Genomic DNA, 21,459 nt, shown 5'->3' on the forward strand with positions numbered 1-21,459 from the left:
TAACTGTCTGCATACACAGAACATGGAGATTATGCATATGGGGCATGAAGTCATATTTTGCAATGGCTTTATGCCATTGCCTGAGCAATGATTACATCATACAGACACACACTTTTTTTTCCATGAAAAAAAGAGTAATAATAGAAAATCATGAAAATGCAGACATAATTGTATCTCCTGTTTAAGTGAGTAAAGCAAATGAGTATATATTCTGTTCATCTGTCAGATGGTGAAAAAACCAACTATTTTCACAATAACCTGCCATGTGGTGAGAGGAGAAGGATGAATATATCAAACCCTGCAGTTGAACAATACTCACATAACACTACTAAATCTGCAGGGGGACAGTAATCATTTGTCACAGAAGCAGCCCATTAAGCACAGGAAAAAAGAGCAAGTGCTTCCCCTCCTCAGCAACAGGATCTTAAAACACTTTTTAAAAAAGAAATTTTACTTGGTAGGGTGAAAGGATGCATACTAAAAGGTTGGGAGGATTTTCTTTTCTTTTGTTCAAGCAGCTAGGTTTAAACTTCCTTTATTTTCTGGACTCACATCAAGTCAGGACTTTTTTTTTTTTGTACATTTAAAGACTTGGTTCTCCTTATGGGTGGGGAGCAGACAAGGGGAAAGGGACTGGAGTGAAAGGACCATTAAAACATCACCCAAAGATGAATTAATGATTTGTTTTCTATGATCTTTATTCCCCTGGGCTCATATTTACCACTACATTATAAGAGGCATCCTCATAATTTGAGAAACTATGAACTACACAGACATAGCAATTCAACGTTTGCCAATAGCTGAAGGCTATTTTGGTTCAGTGTAAACTTCATTCCCAATGCAGAACCAGTTAGTAATTTTTCCTTTTTGATAATTGTATTTTAAGCAACCCAGCTTAAAATCCTGCCGTAACTCACTAAACGCAATTCAGACACAAGGACCATCAGACCAATTGCACTTGCAAAGCACCCAGCATGCTTTATTTACGCATTGTTGCTGAGACAAAGTATATAAGTTCATATATATACATTTTCATATACATAATAAAAGCTTTCTCCATCTCCTTCAGTAATACATCTACATATAGATGTACTATATCTGGATTGTACATCATAAAGATGTTCCACGGGAGTGTTATTTCATGACCTTTAAGAAATAATGTATGTCACTTGCAGCTGACAATGAAATTGAAGCTACAGAATGACTGGTACATGAGGACGGTTTTATGATGACTTTCAGCTAATGAATTATTTATTCTCTGATATTTAGCATCTCTCAACCTATTATCTGTGCAGTGAAACACACATGGCTGAGATCATGCCACAGCAGCACACTTGTGCTCACTTTCTGAGAGCAGACAGTTCTTTGGTATTGCATCCTGCACAACTGTCATTCCAAAAACCGGAGCTTTACAATAAAGTACATTTGCAGCAGATACCACAGGCAGATTTAAATTACTTTGTACTTAGTTCAGCTACATTAATAATTTGTCTGATTAACTGAATATTTTTAAGGACTACTTGGCTGGCCTCCATGATCAAATTCAGCCTTTGGATAAAAGAAATTAAGTGAGGTTGCCTGTGGCCCTTCTAGGTTTTTTATTTCTTCTTGTATTTCTTTTAGACATCAGGTATGCATCAAAAAAATTCAAGAATTCACCAACTAGCTTTTCTGTGAGTGGATATGCCAGAACATGTATCAGTTGCTATACCTTGTTCTCTTGAAATATCTGGCTTATACCAGAACTTGGATGTGTCCTGGACAAATTTTACAGTCACATGCTTATCAGTTGTGATTTCTGTGAAATAAAAGGGAAAAAAACATCAAGAAATTTTTTTTAAATACAAAAGTATGTTCTACTTTTCATTCCAATTTTCAATGACCTTAATTACTCAAATAACTCATGATCAGAAGAAAAATCTAGAGAAACTCTGAACTGATTTAGAAACAGCAAATATAATGCCATACACTAAGATTCTGAAAGTATTATTGCAGTTTACAAAACACATAAAAAACTCTTATATTTATAAAGATGTATTAAATACGAAGCTTCTCAATGGGGTCCAGTGAATACACATCTACATTTTTAACTATTTTTGGCACAAGTCTAGAAAGGTGCAAAGAGAATCCAGCTCTTATTAAAAGAAACTTGTGGTTGGCAGTTCAAAAGGTAGGCTGCCCTTGGCTGGAATCTAGGGAAGTGCAGAAAGAATTCTGCAGCCTTGTTCTGAAAAAAAACATCCAAAGCCAGTGAACTGGTGCCACTTATTGCAAACATTCAAGTCCTCTGTGCCACTTCAATTCCATTGCTTCCTACCCTCCACCCCCCTTTTAAAATCACCTAAGTGTTTTTATAAACTCACATGAAATTTAATGTATTTTGCATATCTCTGATGCAAAACCTACCTGGCACTGGGGAAGTGCTTAACATTTTTGAGAAATCTGGGAGGACATTTGGGAAGGGGATGCTGATTGTGCTTCCACTGTGGGGGCTAGAGAAGCCACTTGAAGAAGGTGACACAGAGGTAAAGGAATGGTCTCCTTCAGAGGACCTCTTTTTCTCTGGAAGAGGCGGTTGAGCATGTATGTTCCCTCCACGGTGCTGCTGAGCCACACTGTTCTGGCTGTTATGTCCAGAGGCCACTGTAACAAAGTTTTGCATCAAAAAGCCATTGTCCTCAGCACTTGCCAATGATGAGCTCACGGTTTTAGGAGAGATGCTAGTATTGGCTATGAAATTAGCTTGTTTCTGCTCTCGGGGGGAGCTACTCCCCATGTTGCCCCCACTGTAGCTCAGGTAGGCCTGGGTACTGCTGCTGACAGCAGGCTCTTGCTGTGGCTCTGCTGGTGAATTCTCCAGGCTGCTCAGGCTGATGACTTGCAGTCCTGGTGTTTGGAAATGAGACAAGAGAGAGACATCCTGCATGGCATTTGAAAATTCAGAGGGCACAAGGTAACCTCCTGGTGGCCTGCTGTTTCCCATTGAAAGCTGGAGAGATGGGGTAGCTTTAGGGCTGCTTTCAAGCCAAGGACTTTCTGTTGCAGAAGAACTGTCAAAAAAAAGCCAAAAATTGAACACGAAAGTAAAACAGACAAATCATTCCCTTAAAATGTCACTGTACAACCCATACTGTAGTGATCATTGATAGTAATGAATCACGTCACCCAGGACAATACCTGAGGGTGCTCTTTGACAACATGCTGGACCTGGTGAAGCAGCTGGATCAAGGGATTCCAGCCCCAACCTGATTACTCATTTCTTCAGTGTAGGTCATTACTTTTCTGCCTTATCCTCCATCTAGCCATGCTGATGGGATAGTTTCTAAGTTTGTGCTGTAAACCAGGCCATCAAACTAATCACAGTTAAAAATATCCTTCCCCCATTTTAGAGGGTTACTTTTACTATGAATCAATTCAGTGAAGCTGTTCACAGCATTGCTTCACATACAGTGGTCCTGGAGATATCTACACGATGAGCTGCAGTGCTATCTGGAAAAGAACAGAAATTTCTTAAGCCAAGGCTGCTGTCAAAGGCAGAGGTTTATGGAAGAAAACTGACACTGCCACAGCAGTTCTTACAGGCAGAGTATCTTATGCTCATTAAAAAAAACCCCAAAAAACCCAAACCAAGCCAAAACACAAAAATCAAAACCAAAAATCAGATCAGATCTCTTTTAATAAAATTTATACTAAAAAGGGAACGGAGGCAGGTCCAATGGTTACTTTATTTGATGAAGGAACATTTTTTTCTTAATTATTAATTATTTAAACAGTAAACATTAGATACTTCTACTGGGCAGCAATTCCACCCACTCAAGTCAAAAATAACAGATATCCTTCTAAACAAGACAAACTAAGCTTCTAATGAAACCATCTGATAAAAGCTTAAATTGTCTCCTTGTTTCTAGAAGTGAAATGCCTTTAGACTGTAGCTGGAAAACACTACCAGCAATATAAATGTAGAGAGAACAAACTCATTGTGACATGCAAAAGGGGAAAGAGCTGACATAAGAAATATAAAAAATATAAAGGACTTTTAATTAAAAGGCAACTGTGAAAATTGATACCAGTAGATTTGAACAGATCAAAGAAGAAGGCCCATAAAAGAATGGAAGTAAAGCAAATGGAAGAAGACATAATTGCAAGGAAAAAACCCACAGCTGTAGCTATCTGCTAGATGAAATGAAATGTGACAGAAAAAATATTTAGAAAGAAGGGAACAAAATTTTCTAGATAAAGTTTGAAGTTGGAATGTAAACTTGATAATGACTGCATTGCCTGATAAGTTTCTATTTCATATCCACTTGAAATGTTACATTGCCTCCTTCTCAGAAAATACTATTTTGTTCAGTCCTATGATTCATATTCAGAATCACAAAATGAAAACATTCTTTCACAGTGCAAGTACTGATTGAAAATGAAATCAATTAGATGGGAAGATAAATAGGTACCAATATACTTGAAGTCCTCACTGAAAGTCTTACACACCAACCAACAGCATTCCAAATATTCACTGTGAAAATGGAGCCAATTATCCAAGAACGAGAATAGGATAATTAGGCACAAAGGAATGTTGTAGCAGAGTGATAGGAAAGGAAACCTAATCAGCTGCAATGTAACACAGAAATATAGGGCACAGCTAATGACTGACCATTCATCGTCACGGCCTTCTGAAACTTCTAACAGTAATCTGGGATCCCGTTTGTTTGTGGTGTTTCCTGCTATTTCTCATCTTATGCTGTAAGCTCCTTGGGACAAGGACTATTTTGTAAATTTGAACTATTCAAGCTCTGGTCCAGAACCCTACATATTTACTACAATACAAAAATGTGAAATAATAAAGTCTCTCGGCCTGCTGAACAGTTGAAAGGGAGTCAGCTATTCACTACCAAAAGCAAATCCTCTGATATTTTACTGAGTAGAAATGCATGTACTGCAGAGAGAAGAGTGCTCCCTCTCTCTCATATACAACTTATTCCAATGCAAAATTTCATGAAATGCTTTTCAGTAAAGCATTAGAGAAGCTGGTTAAACACATAGGAAAATATCTATGAGCTTGTGCTAGTACATAATAAAGTAACTGAGCTATAAATTCCTATTTATTTTTGTATTCCTATTTATTTTCAAAGCTAATTGTGTCATGGTAAATTCCAGCTGGTGGACAACATCATAATGAAGTGTCACAACCCAACTCAAAGTCCTTGGACAAATGCTCTGCAATGAAGATGCAAGCATAATATCTTGGCTGGAAACTATAGTTATGAGAACTGAACAATAAGGGAGGAGAATCTTTTCCTACCTTTCTCCTCCTGGAATAGGACTATTACTTGAAACAGTACATGAAGATGTAAAACAGTGCTGGAAGGAGGGATCCATCTGCATGCTGGCCCTCAGCAAAGGAGGGTTAGTGCCCACAGTGCTGTCAGACATCACCATAGAGTGGTTAACGGCTTCTGTGTAACTTCGAGATTCTGCAGCAAAAGAAACAAAGTAAAAGGCAAATTAAAAAAAACCTCGCATTTTTATGGACCTTGTACTGAAAAAGGTGCTTGCAAAACAACCTGTTTTCTTCTTAATAGGACTATAAAGAACAAATTTTATTTGTTTGAGCAGTAACATTTTATTTCACAACAAATACACTGATTGTTGAAAACACCCAGTAGGAAAAATGGCAGAGGGAACAAAGATCACAGAATTGCTCCACTCAGAACTGATCAGTTTTCCAGGATACATTCTCTAGCCCTAAAGATGAGAACAGATCCATCTGTTCCAAGTTGTTTTGCATTCCACAGTCCACAGTGTTAATCAGATAAGTCTAGTCAAGTGTCCTGTGTGACTATACACACCATCAGTGTGCACTTAAACACTAAAGTGATAGAAAACTGGAGCATTAATTCCACCTGCCCATTCAGCCTACTGCTGAATGGAACAGGGGACCTGGTGGAAAATGACATGGAAAATGCTGAGGTACTCAAAACCTTCTTCACCTCAGTCTTTACCAGTATGACAGGCCTTTGGGAATCTCAAGCCCCTGAGACCACAGGAAAAATCTGGACCAAGGAAGACTTACCCTTGGTGGAGGCAGATCAAGCAAAGGAGCACTCAAAACAAACTGAACATAAATAATTCCATTAGGGCCTGACAGATTGCATCCACAAGAGCTGAGGGAGCTGGCTGATACCACTGCAAGGTTACTCTCAATAATCTTTAAAAGGTCACAACGACTGGAAGAGATTCCTGAAGACTGAAAGGGAGAAAGCATCACTCCTGTCTTCAAGAAGAACATGAAGGATGAACTGGGGAACTGCAAGCTTTGCTAGCCTAATCTCGGTCTCTGGGAAGGTGGTGGAACAACTAAATCTGGAAACCATTTCCAAACACATAAAGGAAGAGAAGATGATTGGGTGTTGTCAGCATGTATTTACAAAGGCAAAATCATGCTTATGCACCATGATAGCCTTTTTCAGTGAACTGACTAGCTTAGTGGCTAAGGGAAGAGCAGGGCATGTTGTTTATCTTGACTTCAGTAAGGCTTTTACAATGGTCTCCCAGAACATCCTCATAAACAAGGTAGTAAACAATGGGTTAGGTAAGTGGACAGTGAGGTGGATGGAAAACTGGCTGAATAGCTGGGCCCAGAGGCTTGTGATCAGCTGCACCAAGTCCACTGGTAGGCAAGTCACTAGCAACCTAGATGATGAAATAAAAGTTTCACCAGCAACGCACAGACAACAAACTGTGAGGAACGGTTGATAAACCAGATGGTTGTGCTGCCATTTAGAAGTGGAAGAAATGGGCCAAGATGAATTTCAAGAAGTTCAACAAGCAGCTGGAAAAGAACAATCCCAGGCACCAGCACATACTGGAGACGGACTGGCTGGAAGAAAGCTCTGCAGAGAATGACCTGGGGTCCCGCTCCACGGCAAGCTGACCATGAGCCAGAAATACAACCTCATGGCAAAGGCAGTCAACAAGTATCCCAGGCTGCAACAGTGTTGCCAGCAGGTAATGGAAGGTGATCCTTCTCTGCTTAGCACTAGTGAGGCCACATCTGCAGCGCTGTGCTCATTTCAGGGTTCCCCAGTACAAGAGAGACAGGGCCACAAAAGTGCCTGGAGCATCACTGGCACTGAAGCATCTTTCAGAGGAGCAAGGGCTGAGAGAGCTGGTACTCTTCAGCCTGGAGAAGAGAAGGCTCAGGGGTATATTATCATTGTGTATAAAAACCCACTGAGAGGGAATGATGATGAGGGAGCCAGTCTTCTCTCACTCTTCTACTCACATGCGGAGAAAATGACAGAGCTGGGGTTTAAAGACAGTTGAGCAGCACAGAGTAGCATGGGGTTTAGTTACGAGTACAGCTACAAGTGTCAGGTGTGATTTTGTTCATACCACACAGGCAAAAAAAGTAAAGGAAATATTTTCTTTCCTAATAGTTTGCAAATGGCATCAGAGTTATTGGTTTCTAAACTGATTCAAGTCTGAACTAAGTTCAACTTAATTATACTGGGCATAAATACTACAGGATACAGTTTAAACAGATGCATTCGGATGAGGAATAATGTGGATGCTACTACTGAAAAGCTTTAAGCAGGAACAGTTTAATCCCCCTTTTTTACAGGTACATTTTAATAACCAGTCAAGCTGTAATGAGGATTATGTTTAATTATTCTGGCACAGTCTAAAGCAAACCAACAGCTATTCACATAAGCTCAGGTTCTATGGCACTATTTTCTACCAGAGAAAAGGCCATGCACTAAGATACTACAAATGCCTGTGCATCTAAATAGCTTCATACATCTCCATGAATAGCTCCATTGCCCTCAACACTTGCAGGACTGGAATGCAATTAAGGTGATCACAGATGAAACAATCTCTAGTTACTGTCTCTTGAGTAGATACACTTCAAAAGACTGAGGGTGAGAAAACACACAAGAAAGTTACAATTGCAGTCCTGCACACAGTTAAGATCATGTCAAAGCATCTTTTCCAGAAGAAACTCTTTCTAATGTAAGAAGGAGGAAGGTTCTCACTATTTCTGTGAGCACCACTGAAAGAAGTGTAAATAAGTCTTCTTTTTCCTTCAATTCATGGCAAAGCCTGGCTCTGCTATTATTTGGAAGAGGAGGGTGCAAGGTACTTAAATGTCTGAGATAAGAAAATCTGCAAATCAGTGGTCTGACTGAAAACCATTTGAATTCCTCACATAGCACACATACTGCACAGAGCAAACATTTAATTGGATGAGGGAAACATGAGAAAATTGCATCGCTGTCTTTTAACTGTACCAATTGCTTTAACTATATCCACACCAGCCATAAAAGTGAACTTCAATGAAATACTGAAGAAATGTGTGTGGTGTGGAAGAGCCAGAGAAATCTGCATCTGTATCTATCTAATAGATAGATATATATTACAGTCATTCTCATACTGATGCAAACACAGAAAAAGCTGGCTGCATAAACCCATGATTTAGGCCATATTCCTACTGAAATCAGTGGTGCTTGTTTATGCAAGGATTACCAAGACTGACTGTTTACTCAAGTATTATAAGGATTTATGTGAAGCCTTGAGCAATTGTTTCAATAGATAATAAAGTAATATTACTTTGTCTCAACTATTATCTGAAAGAAAGCTGATTAGTTGAAGGTGGGTTGCCCAAACTTATGTTGTACATCTGAAGACTACTGGAGCCTCCCCAGAAACCCCACTTTCACTAGGCTAAAAGCAGAATCTACTGAGAGCAGCACCTGTAAGACAAAGTATCGTAAAGTGCAACAAACATCTCACCTGTGCACATGAACCTGCAGATGCTTCCCAATTATACTCCAGGTTGAGATGACTGCTACTATATGGGGGAGATTAATGCATTCCCTGCAGTCATTGAAACTGTGATCACAAGAATAACTCCATACGTTTGCTTATTTTCATGTCTATGTCTGTTCCCCTGATACCAGACTATATAAAGGAGTCACTGGACACCAGTTACCATGAGCCTGGTAGCAAGAAGGGGAGCGGCTCTCCTTCTGAAAGAGCTTAAAATCTTCGCCCACTCTAATGCAATCTCAGCTATATGTATGAGTTAATCTAACACATTTGCACAGCATGGTCCTCTCCTTCTCCCACCAGTAACAGCACTTGCTTGAAGAAATGGACCAAGACTTGATTCTTCCCTGTTTCAGGCCTTGGACTGTTGCTATTACCTTTAGAGCACTGAACACTGTGTGATGGAACGACTGCTATCATGCCCATAGATGCATTTCTTTTCATACTCATTTTTCACAAGTGTAAAATACTAGACTATGAGTGAAAACCCACTGGCAGCTGGGCATGTAATCTGCAGAAAGAACGAAAACTCTGGACTTCCCAGGCTAGAAACAAGTACATCTGAAAGGCACTTCCCATGAAAGCAGCTTTGTTTATATTTCAATTAAAAACAAGCTTGCTGAATATTTCAGCTGTATCCTCTCTATTGTCTGATGAAGAGCCCACACTCACTGGTCAGCTGTTAACCCTTTATCTCACAGAATCATTAACTCAGTGCAATCTCATAGCTTCTACATGATTTCTGTATGCATGGTACAGACTCCCCTGGCTTGTTTGCTGTGAAGCATCAGTGCTTCTTGCTGCAGGCCCCTACTAAATCTACGCCATTATATCTGTGAGAACACTGACAATATAGAAGTTCAGCTCCCTACTTAAAGAAGTGATGTGACAAAACCAGGATCATTCATGTTCATGTCTCTTCATGTTCCTGGGTCAGACCTGCATATCTGTCAAAAAAGCAGCCTAGAGAACGCTAGTGACCTGAGCACTGCAAACAGAGCCAGACGTGGCCATTTGCACAGCAGTTTGCATGGAAGGGTAGACAGGAAGGGCAGAGAAGCTCTGCCAGCTCAAGAAATTAGCTCAATTGGTGGTTATCACCCTCCCAGAAGGACCCTTACTAAGGTATCCACCCAGTGCAAATGTATGTCTTCTGCACTCACCAGGAAGGATGCAGCAACCCAGACAGAGCTGAATGGACACAGAAAAGTATATTGCTATAAAGTAAGCTAAAGTAACCGAGCCACCGCCAGCCCTAAAGAGTAGCAGAAGGATAAGAAGTTTTGTGCAATACTTTTAAATTTCAGTTTGTTTCCTGATCCATCCTTTGATGGCTTCAGCAATGCTGAAAAAATCCAGCCTAATGGAAGACTTGCAAGAAGCCACATCAGACGTGGCTGTGAAACATTTGTCATATCAACGCTCTCCTTCAACCTCTCACTTTTCACATGAACAACTGATGAGCCCATTCTTTTAGACAGATTTCCTGACAAGTCATCTACAGAGGCAGAACCCAAGGCATCTAGGAATGTAATGGAAGTGTTTGGTAAATTCTCTATGCAGTGGAAGTATTTTTTGGTTTTGGATGGTTGCATTCCAGTAAGACTTGATATTTCTCATTCTCCCAGGGCCTATCTTGTACTTGTCCTACCAGACAAGCATTCTCAAGGTCTTCTCTTTGAAATGTCTTATAAAAAAGGCACACAGTACTCCCTAGCATTCAACAAAACCTCCATGGCACTTCACAGCTTGGCATCCAGCTAGCTCCAACTATCATTTGGAATTTACATTACTGCCAATGTAAAGTCTACCACAGTGCTGAGCTGTTCATCTCTCCTTCCCACATGGAGGGAACTGTAATAGTTTCTACGACAATAGTCTCTGCTGATACAACTTTATTTTACCCAGGAGACCAAGGGTCAAATGATGGCCACTTCCCTTTTCCAATATTAAATTTCCTTACTCATTAAGCAAGTTACTCCACCATTCACCTGAATGTCCTGCAGAAGATTTAAGCTCAGCTCAGAGCTGAGATGTTACACATATGAGGAAGGGTAGAACAAGGTTTGAAGAAAACCCCAGCCTCTAGTATTAAACATCAGAACAACCTATCAAGGGTCAGATTGGATAGCTCACTCCATGGCTTAAAGTATATCAGTAACACAAAAAGTACCAGATGAAGATCTTAAGCAGATTTTATGAAAGAGTTTTGTTCAGATATGTTTCTTTCCAAACCTTAAAATCTACAAAAGGAAAAAAAAAAAACAAAACACAAACCACAAAACAAACAAAAAAACCACAAAAAACAAACACACACACACACCAAAACCAAAAACGGAGAAAGTTTTATCAGGGAAACAATGAAAGCAAAACCACCACCAAGTACAGAGCTAAAGATACTGCGCAGACACAGTTTTAGTTCTTCTAAGACATTTTGCCAATATTTCAGCAAGGGAAACGTTAACAGAAAGATTAGCTGGAAAAATCACAGTTTTGAGGAAAAAACTGGAGCAAGGAAGAGCTTCAGTGGAAGAGAGATACTGACAAGCAACATCCAGTGACAGCTAACTGTACTGGATACTGTGAAAAGGAGCGCACAATTCCAGCTACGCAGTGTGAATATGGAGTAGTAGAGGCTTATGCTACTATTTAAAGCCAGAAACTCTGGAAACAGTGAATTCATGACAAAAGGATTTGGCTCCCTGGAAAAGAGAGTCCCTCTAGCAGCTGACAGAGTGCTAACAGAATTGGCAATGGTGAAGCTAAGGAGCTTCTTAGCAACCTCTACAGAGCTCATGGGGAAGGCCAGAATTAAAACCCCTGCATATGGAGAAAGGAGAGATCAAGATGGCCCACTTAAACCGGTTTACAAACTAACATCTTTCCAAGTCCATCAGCACTGCAAGGTTCTCATGAGGTAGCCATCTTCCCTTTCGCTTTCCTGCTTTTCCAAATGCTAAGGTGTCAAAATTAGTGAGACTGAGATAACACTGATACTCTCCTGCTTTCAGTCAGTCTGCAAATTATTGACTTTACTGAAACTTTGACCTTTTATACTTGCTATATTCTGCCTTCAGTTTCACCAAAATACAGCAAACCAAATCATTCCCTTCCAGGAAATCCATCAACTTGGGTCCCACTGTTCCTTCCTTTCTATAAAATACGTGGAAATCAATGAAAGATGCTTAAGATCTTGTCTTTTGTAATTTCAGCTGCCAGGGAAGAGAATAACTTTATTACCTTTTTTGCATAGTATATGGCATCTTTTTCAACCCAAGTTGTTCCACCTCTCATTCAAGGCTAAATTCCCCCAAGCTGTTGTTGCTAGCCAGCTTCCACCATTATTTCTTAAGTGTTTCAAACAAAGTGCTCTGAGAACAGCTAATTTACTGTACTACTGTTTCTTTCGGTTGAGAAGAGTTACAAGCTGACTTAAGCCATACGCACTGGAAGCAAAACTCCTAACAAGCCCAGGCAGCAACAAAACACCTCCCTGTTTGTTGTCTTCAAAAAAGAAGTTAATTGCTTTATGATCTTCACATTTCTGATAGGATAGATTTGGAGGGTTTATATTCTACAAACGAGGCATCTGTTACGGAACTTCCCAAATAACAACTTCTGGGCCAAGATAATGGTTGTCATTATTAGTTTACTTTTCTCTTTGGCAATCTTCCCCCCAAACCTGCAGCAATCAAATGCTGAATCAGCATCTTGTCATTTGGCCTGCTGTAGTCACTAAGCTATACAAAGTCTCCACTGCCATGGAGCTCTGAAAAAGCATGCAAAACTGTAACATTTCCTTCAAGTATATATCATAAATAAACTGAATTTTATACTATTAGACAGCTATTTTACTGACTTTGAGGGCAGCAACAGAACCCCTATTTTCCTCAGTATTTCTTCAACACTCTATTTAGAAAAAATAAATAATCCTGAAGGGCTAACACAGTTTTTATCTTCTTTTCACATCTTTTGCTTTTTACTTCACCTCAGCAAAAACAAAGACGTAACGACTAGGATTTGAAAATCCTGTTTTGTTCAGATTAACTCCCCATCTGCCAAGTGAATATTATCAATTCAGAAGAAATTTGGAAATCCACCTTCTTAATTTACTTAAGAAAATCTGAGAACTTAAGAGTTAATGTCCATACCAAAAATTCTGCTTCACTGAACCACACTGATAACTCGAAAATGCATGATATTAAGCCCATCTTTAAGAATGGCAATAACGAGTACTGGGACTTTGGTGAACTTGAGGCTTGGACCAACAGAAATCTTATTTAAGACCAACACGAAATAAAAAAAATCTGTACCTGGGGCAGAATAAAACCTTGTAACAATACAGGGTGGGATCCAACTGGTAATTAGCAGCCCTGCTGAAAAGTGTCAGGAGTTGCAGTGGGTATCAGGCTGAAAGACAGTCTTCACTTTGCTCTCATCCCAAATAGGGCATATACTGACCTACAGCAGGAGAAACATGGCCAGTAGATCAGAGGAGATTGTTTATTACTCTTTGTGTATTTGATGCTGAGAAAGCTTCACCTGGAATACTAAATTCAGTTTTAGGCCACCAGTTCAGGAACATAAGAAACTGGAAAGGATCCAGTGGAAGACTACCAAGATGACCAATGGTCTTGCTCACACAATCCATGATGACAGGATGACGGAGCTGGGACTTTTCAGCCTGGAGAAGAAAAGCAACTTGGCAGGGAATCTAAAAGCAGCCTAAAACTACTAGTAGAGGGTCTCTTTTATACCAGAAGAGACAACAGAGCCAAATTCTTCTCAGTAGCAACAGATGACTTAAAAAGAGGCAACACGTCTTTGGAAATTCTCATTAGAAATCAAAAAGAGCTTTGTCCCTATGGGCAGTGTACCACTGAAAGAGGTTAACCAGGGTTGTGGTGGAACCTCCATCAGTAGAGCTTTTTTTGACTCAGACCTACGATGGTCCTGTTCTGAGTCACGGTGTTGGACTACACACCCCCAGAGGCACTTCTGAAACATTATTTCTGTCTTTCTATGGTAACACTAATTTCCTCATGCAGAAAAGTCTAACACAGTCATTTCCAAACTTTTCTAGTTGCACACCCCATCAATAAGAAATTTTTGAAAATGCATCTCCAATATAGGTATATTTATTTAATTACGAATTGTATAGATGTACTACTGAAGGTCTGATATTTTCTTCCCACACCCCAATGGATCATCTCGTGTACCACCTGAGGTGCATGCACCCCACTCTGGGGACCACTGGTCCAACACACTGGCAGAAAAAAAGGGCATGCAGCTAAGAAATAAAGAGAGTGTTTATTAGGGTTTTTGTATGGGTTTTGTTGTTTTTGTTTTCCCTCTGTTGGCCTGGAATCTGCTGGGTTTTATGCACATCCATAAACTCTCCTTCACAATTTCCTATGTTCTTTCAAAAGGAGAACATGTCATGAGCCAAAACCATGTACCATCACAGAGGCACTTGCTTTTCAAAAACCTGGCAAACCGATAAAACAGATTTTTTAATGCTTGTGAAAGAAAAGACAAAGTGCCTATTGCTTGGAGATTCTGGCAATGCCTGTTTGAGTAGACCAACTCTCTTTGCAAGTAATCATATCAGTCAGGCTGAACCTGGAGAAGCTGTGAAGACAGTGGCTCTAGCATCCACCTCCTAACCTCTTTGCACTGGAAAGGTCAGCTTCAGTTCCTTCATTGAACAGTGCTGAGAAGGATCTCAGTCAAATATGTATTACGTGCCTAGCTCTTACAGAAAACACAACAGTGTGGTGGTGGCTGACAACCTGAGAAATAAAACAGCAAATCTGGAGAGGCAGTAAATTATTTCTCAGAGACATTTATTTGGTGGAAGAAGTAACACATTGAACAGTTAGAATGCAAACCACTAGTAACTAAAGGTAAGCTACTCTGCAGTACTGAAGGCTTCTAACTTCATGCAATTATCTATTGCATGCATTTAGAAAGTGCTCGCTGTGTTTTGGGAACGTTTCAAATGTTTTTAGAATTTAAAAAAATCCACTCTTGCCTTATGCCTAAAGAAAGCTGTAAATCATCCATGTTGCCCCTTGAAGAAATATTGCTGGCAGAGCAGCCCTCCCCAGTAAGTACTGGGTGAGCAAGGCTGGTGCTTCTCTACCTCCACAGGAGATTCTGGCCTGGTGGCAAGATACACAGGAGTGGGTGCACACTGGGACATTCCTGTGTTCCAGCAACTTCTAGATCCCACAAGGGCCCACAGAAGCTCCTGGCAGTAACAAACAAATGCAGCCTCTGAAGCTGCGCCAGGGGTCAGCTTATCTCCAGGCAACCCCAGGATCAGGGAATTAATTGCACTTACCCTCTCTCTGCCCCATTCTGCACAGGGATGTGTATCAAAAGGATGATTTCTCAGACCCCACTTTCCCCCACCCACAGTTCCTGCCCTGAAGATCTTGCTATCTGGCTTCTCTTCTACTGAGGAAATACCCATTCCATTAACAGACCCTTACACCGTTTTACAGATGCTTGGTAACATATACTCATTCAAAAAATACCAAAATACAAGTAAGTCATATTTGCGGAATAAAATTTGCAATACAGTATCTTCAAAGCAGTAAAATTCTTATAATGCTTTTCTACAAGACTTTCTTATACTAATTTATTTTCCCAAATCGTACAAGGAAAAAAAAATAAAGTTCCCCAGGGACTAAAGCAATCAGTTGCACATGTCTTCTCATGTATTTTAAAAGATCTTGCAGATGCTCTGCTATTGACTTTAAGCATAACTTTGCTGTCTCAGGAATGCAAATCAGCTGTGAAGGCATCTCCTCAAGTCATCCGGGTCACATGCAAACATAAAATGTGACATTTATTAAAACACTCTTTAGGAGAGCACCATTGTCAGCCCATAATGCAGAAACAAGAGCACTACTATTCTGCCTTTAAGTACAGTGGATGATTCAGTGGTGAAGAAAAACAAATCCAACAAAACAATTAAAATCCAATTATTAACATGCCTGCACTAAGTTTTCACGGCAAATTAGTGAAGTGGCTTTAGAGACAGCCAGTTCCATTCTTATCGTGGTTTATCTCACAATGGAATTTCAGATATTCACATGGCTGAATATGGTAATTTTCATCAAATTGTAGAATTGAATTGCAATACTTTTAGAGGAGAAAAAACACTAAGAAACAGAAGTGCACAAACCAGTACCTTCAAAATGAATAGTAATACTTTTTCAGGCAAAATGCCCTGAAAGACCAATCACCTTTCAAGAAAAGAGTAAAACATCTGTCCTGCTCTAAAGTTCATTAGCTATTCAAGTTGCTTGAGATGTGGGAGACGCAGGTTCAGGTTGTCTGTGCTGAACTGAAAAATGCAGCTCATGTCTACTGACAGATCCACTGCAAAGCCAATGCAAAGGGGGCAAGGGTGAGGGTAAGGGGGGCAAACTGGAGCTAATACTGAGTGAACGGAGAAGAGACTGAGCTTGAGGCTTGCTTTCTGGCATTCCTGGAAAGCAAGCATCAAGACTCATTTGGGATTTTTTAAATCTAATGGTACGATCTTATGTATTCTTCCTAAGGTGAAAAAGAGGGAAAGAGCGAGTTTGAACTTCCCTCCTTCTGTCTCAGTCCAGTTCCCCAGTGCCAGCAGGCACCAGAGAGGTCCAAGTATACAGCTTTTGATGTTTGAGGAGTATTATCTAGCAAGAAGAATGGAAGCAATCAAACTGATGTTCAGACCTTCTACAAAGAGTCTTGCTTTGGTCCCGGTCTTCTACTGTCAGAAAAATTCTGCCTAGATATGACCCTCTTCAACCTGTTAACTTTCCTGAAGTCACTTGCCTATAACAAATGGCTGAACTGTGCTCAGTGCAGCCTGAATACCAGAAGCGAGGGCTGCTTTTTAGTTTTGAAATGGTATAACTAAACCATTTTCATTTTAGAACCAGAAAAGGAACTGATTTTTCAGAAGCTGCTTTTAATAATCTGGAATTGAAATAGGTAAAACCAAACTCAGTTCACTTTATCTTCAATGTTGTTCAGTACCATGCAAAAGGACTGAGAAGTGAAGCTATTACGTGTTTTCTTGGTCTATCTCTTAAAAATTGTGATTCAGTGACTCTCTTTCTAGGGTTGCCATCCTTACATGACCATCTGCTGCTACTGACTGAATAGAAAAATTGTTTGCATTAAGGCCGTAGAAATCAGGCTCTTTAAAGTATCCTGGTGTATCCTGCACATCATACTATGCAATAGTTGGCTGCTCTAAGACTGTATTATATTTTGATGGAAAATGCAGATCTGGAGTAAGAAGGCGAGAATATTTTACATGCACTGCCTGAATAAGAAGGACTACTCTGCCAGTGCTACTGGCACAATGCACTGTTTTTCTAATTAAGCAAGGCAAGAGGAAAACTATGTAATAGTCCTCCTTCAGGAAAGACGTTTACAAAGTCAGTTCATTTTTCATGCTTTTGAAAGGAAATTTACTGCTGCTATAACATTACTAGGGGGAGGAAAAAAAATCAGCCTGGACAAAGTTTTTGTACGTAATCAGCAATTATGTATGTTCCAGGCAGTCTCCATTTTTTCTACTTAAAAAATCAAACAAACACAAAAAAATTACCCACAAAAAATTTTAAGTCTTCCTTAGCAGAAAAGTAACTCCGTCCACAATGCTCATGAACCCTGCCTCATGCCCCATCACTCCATTAACGATCATACAAAAAACCCCCTCATACTGACAACGCTCCTTGTCTGCAAAGCTTTTCAGTTCCTGTGGACTCCAAATGTTGCTACATAACTACACAAGGCATAGTTCTTTCCCTACTACTTTTCTTCAAAGTTTGCAGCCACCACAGCAGCAGACCGCATGCTCCGCGAAACCCCGGTCTGCACGACCGACCCCGCGGAACTCCGACCGTCCACTGCCGAAGCAGCGTGTTATTTGCTTTAACCTCCGCCTCCCCCCGCTTCTGGCACTGCAGACAAACTCGTACCCACTCAGACAGACACACAGACACACACCCCACCCCCACCCAGCGCAGATCACGTTTCACCGCCGCTGCGCGGTGCGAGGAACGCAGCCAGTGAAACGCAAGCCCCACAAAACGAGTTTTCCGGCTGCGGAAAACGTACACAAAAGAGGAAGAGCAGGAAACCAAGAACCTACCTATGGAAGCCATCATGACAGCAGCTCCCTCACGGAGCACGGGCTGTGGGAAATCCTGCCTGCGGCTCAGGGGAGCTGAGCGGCCCGGCCGGCGGCTCCGCCGCGCAGAGGCTCAGCAAAAGCCATTTCCCGCATTTGCCAGCTCCAACACCATCCGTTTTCCCCCGAGTGTTAAAACTTCACAGCAAAGAAGAAGGATTGCAGTGTCTGCAGCGAGAGAAAACGAGGCTCCCGCTCTCAGTATAGCCACTCAGCTGAAGACAGCCAGAGTTCACTCCATCCAGACGGAAAATAATTCCCCGATTGTTGTTGGGCTGGCTTTGCCGCTGGCTGTTCGGCCAGACTGCCCATTCAGTGCATCCCTGCTCTGCTGACTCCACCTGGTTTGAATACGACTTTTTTCTCCCCGCCCCCTTCTCCGCCCGTCTCCCGCCCACACAGCGCCGCGCCCCGCGCATCCTCCGCCCGGCGCCGCGGCAGCACCTCGGGGCCGGAAAGGTCACTGCCCTTCTCCCCCTCGCAGCACGCCAGCCGTAGCGATTGGTGGCTGTTTCTTTCAGAGAGATGCAGGACACGAAACTAAGAACCCACAAATAAGTGCTTTCTAATGTGGACCAAAGCCCAGCTGCTCTATAATGCCAAACTGGCTCAACAATCTCCAATAAATTTAGCATCCAGAGCTCTGAATAAAGTTTGACTCACTTCCCAGGATTTCTTTCACAAAACACGTGCAGAACCTACTGTGCTGCATTCAACATCGCCCTATCATTGTTCAGAGCAGGTTTTATTCACGGCTCAGGAAGATGAGTGGAAACACTGCAGCACTGCAATGGGCAGCACGTTTCCTCCTCAGATTGTTCTTCCGTGTCCCAGGGCACCCGATTTTCTGAAAGGACAACTATAGGAAATTACTTGATATGGACAGAAACAAATACAACCATTTAAAGCTTTCCTGTAATGAATTACTCAATTGCTTTCAAATTTCTAATGGCACCATATTTTGAATGTGTGTACTAAACTCTTCTGATAGATTTTTAAATACACAAATTGGCTTGATTATAGAGACGAGCACTTGTAAACTGATTAGAATTTTGCTTTTTTTCCACAGATCAAAAGGTAAACTAAATCATACTACTCCTTTACAAGAATATTCACTCCTACCACTGATTTTCTTTGTAGCAGCTGTACCTATTAAACAAATTAATAATGGTTGCACACAGGAGATCCCAATAGCAAGGATTAGTTGTTATATACACCATATTGTCAGGTAAAAAATGAGGGACAATCCTTGCCACAGGGGCAGAACAGGTTATTAATGCGACAGTCCAGAACTGTCATCAGTTACTTTGATTAATTTATTATACAAATACACTTTGTCTTCGATGCTTTGTGGCAGAGACAAATGCAGTCTAACGCTGTCTTCAAACTCCTGTAAACAATAATTACTAGAGAAAATTGCTTTCCATAGAAAGCATTCCTGGCTCTGCATAAAAAGCACTGTAATCACAGGAAACCTTTGGATGTCCTATTTCCTTCCAAGTCTTGGAAGCTTTGCTTGTTCAGCTTTTTACACTTGCTGAACTAGAAGAGAACAAGGATAGCAACATTTAACAAAGAAGATTAAGAGTAGCCTGCGATACCACATAAAAGCTAGATTAAGTGAGAATGTGTTCATTTCAAAAGTAATTTATGAATGCAATGTAAGTAGAAACCAAATAATTAAAATAATTAATATACTTGAGTTTTGTCAACATTTTATCAAATTCACCCTTTGTTAAGATTTTTTTTTTGCATAGAGCTTTTAAAATAAATCAGACTTGGTTGTACTTAGGGGGCCGTTCATCAATAAAACCTCTTTGACATGAACACTTTTAATGACAAACAAAAGGCTCTTGATACAAAACCTGTCATTTTATTTGTCCTTCTGTCTCAAGTTTGAAGTTTCAACCAGCTGAGATGATTTACAGAAAGGAAAAAAAAATCTGAAACTCTAAAGCCAGGAAATAGATATAGAAGGCAAGACTGGAATTTTATTGTATACAAACACATAGAAGTAAGAGCTAGGAAGGGGAGGGGCATGCTGGATGTCTCAGGTGAGGACCTAATGCCATCCCAAAAGGAGGGTTGGTTTTATGGCTGTGCCAGGCACAGCACAAAAATAAGGATCAGGTCCTCCATCCTCTGCCAGGTGGTAGAATTTACTCACATAGCAAAGCCTGTGTACAGTTCTGCTAGGTAAAGCGCACAAGATCCCCAGTTTAGTCAGAACCATCGCATTACAAGATCTATCCAAAGTAGCTTAAAATGGAGAACTTGAATCATGACTTGCACCTTTCTCCAACAAGAAACCCTACAGGAGGGTGGCTATGCTGTGGCCCTCAGATGCAAGGTCAGCAAATTCCACAATTTATGAAGGAAGGGTATACATTTCCCTGCTACTCCTATGATTGACAGAAATGTGGGAGTCAATCTCAAGTGACTGTGCATTTCAGATTTTGTCTACTAGGTTTCCAAATATGAATGGCTTCATGAAATAACATGCCTAAACCAGGTGTAGAAAAACACAGACTTATTTGGTTTTCTCCTTTTCTACAAGAGGGAATAAACATGAAGGGAATTAATGTAAGGGAGAACAGCATCTTAAAAAACATAGAGCAATACGGACTTTGGACTGTAAACACTTCAGTGGAACTGAATATGTATTTCCTCTATGTCCTCACTCAACACTGGCAGGTCTGAAATTCTGAAATTACAGAACACCTTTGACTTGTGAATGCAGCGGACCAGACGTTCCCAGGCACAGGATCATTTTAAGACTTCGTTTTGAAAAGGTGTGCTCACAGCTGTACTTCAGTTTTTGGAGCTTTCTTCTCCTCCTTCAGCCTTCCCTGAAACTACATGGATTACTCTGGCACATCACAATCATCAAGTGTCATGTCATATAGTAGGAGGCCTCACCCTGGAAAATTTGAAAAAGCTTGTTTCATGTAATTATAGCAAGGGAAGTAATTGTTCACGTAGATTTTTGTTAATTTAAGCTTTTCCAGACAAAAAGACTAGTGCCATCTAACAAAGGCATGCTACCCATGTGCATTGCTAACTAGCATTAACAAGTACATCTAAAAACAATCCGCATCTGCCAGACTGCCTGCTCATCCAATCCTGTATTTCTGTTAAACTGCTGATAAATTTCTGCCAAGGGCTCATCTCTTGTATCTTCAGAAGAAGCAAAAATTAGTGGTGCACTTCTCAGATTTAGATTCTTCTCTTTTTTATATATGTGTAAGACCTTACTCCTATATACTTCAATGAATACATGCATAGATAGTTATTGGTCAAATGACAGATTTATGTTGTGGGGAAAGGCTAGACTTCTTCCCACCGAATGGGAAAAATAGAAATAAAACTCTCTAAAACTTAGTGCTTCAGAAACCTCTCAAGAATTAATTTTTCACTAGTTCTCAAAA

The 21,459-nt window shown here is 40.6% G+C and overlaps 1 protein-coding gene across 11 annotated transcripts in view; it reads right to left on the reverse strand.

Moving 5' to 3' along the window:
- Nucleotides 1-21,459, reverse strand: part of TNS3 (tensin 3) — a 232,857-nt gene that overhangs the window by 22,628 nt on the left and 188,770 nt on the right. For all 11 annotated transcript variants that reach the window (XM_065627357.1, XM_065627356.1, XM_065627355.1 and 8 more), the window contains 3 exons: nucleotides 5,300-5,471; nucleotides 2,407-3,050; nucleotides 1,712-1,798 (listed from right to left, as the gene is read on the reverse strand). In XM_065627357.1, coding sequence (XP_065483429.1) covers nucleotides 1,712-1,798; nucleotides 2,407-3,050; nucleotides 5,300-5,471 — 903 coding nt within the window. The remainder of the gene's footprint in view (nucleotides 1-1,711; nucleotides 1,799-2,406; nucleotides 3,051-5,299; nucleotides 5,472-21,459) is intronic.

Source organism: Caloenas nicobarica, chromosome 2 (genome assembly GCF_036013445.1).
Source record: "Caloenas nicobarica isolate bCalNic1 chromosome 2, bCalNic1.hap1, whole genome shotgun sequence".
Classification (NCBI taxonomy): Eukaryota; Metazoa; Chordata; class Aves; order Columbiformes; family Columbidae; genus Caloenas; species Caloenas nicobarica.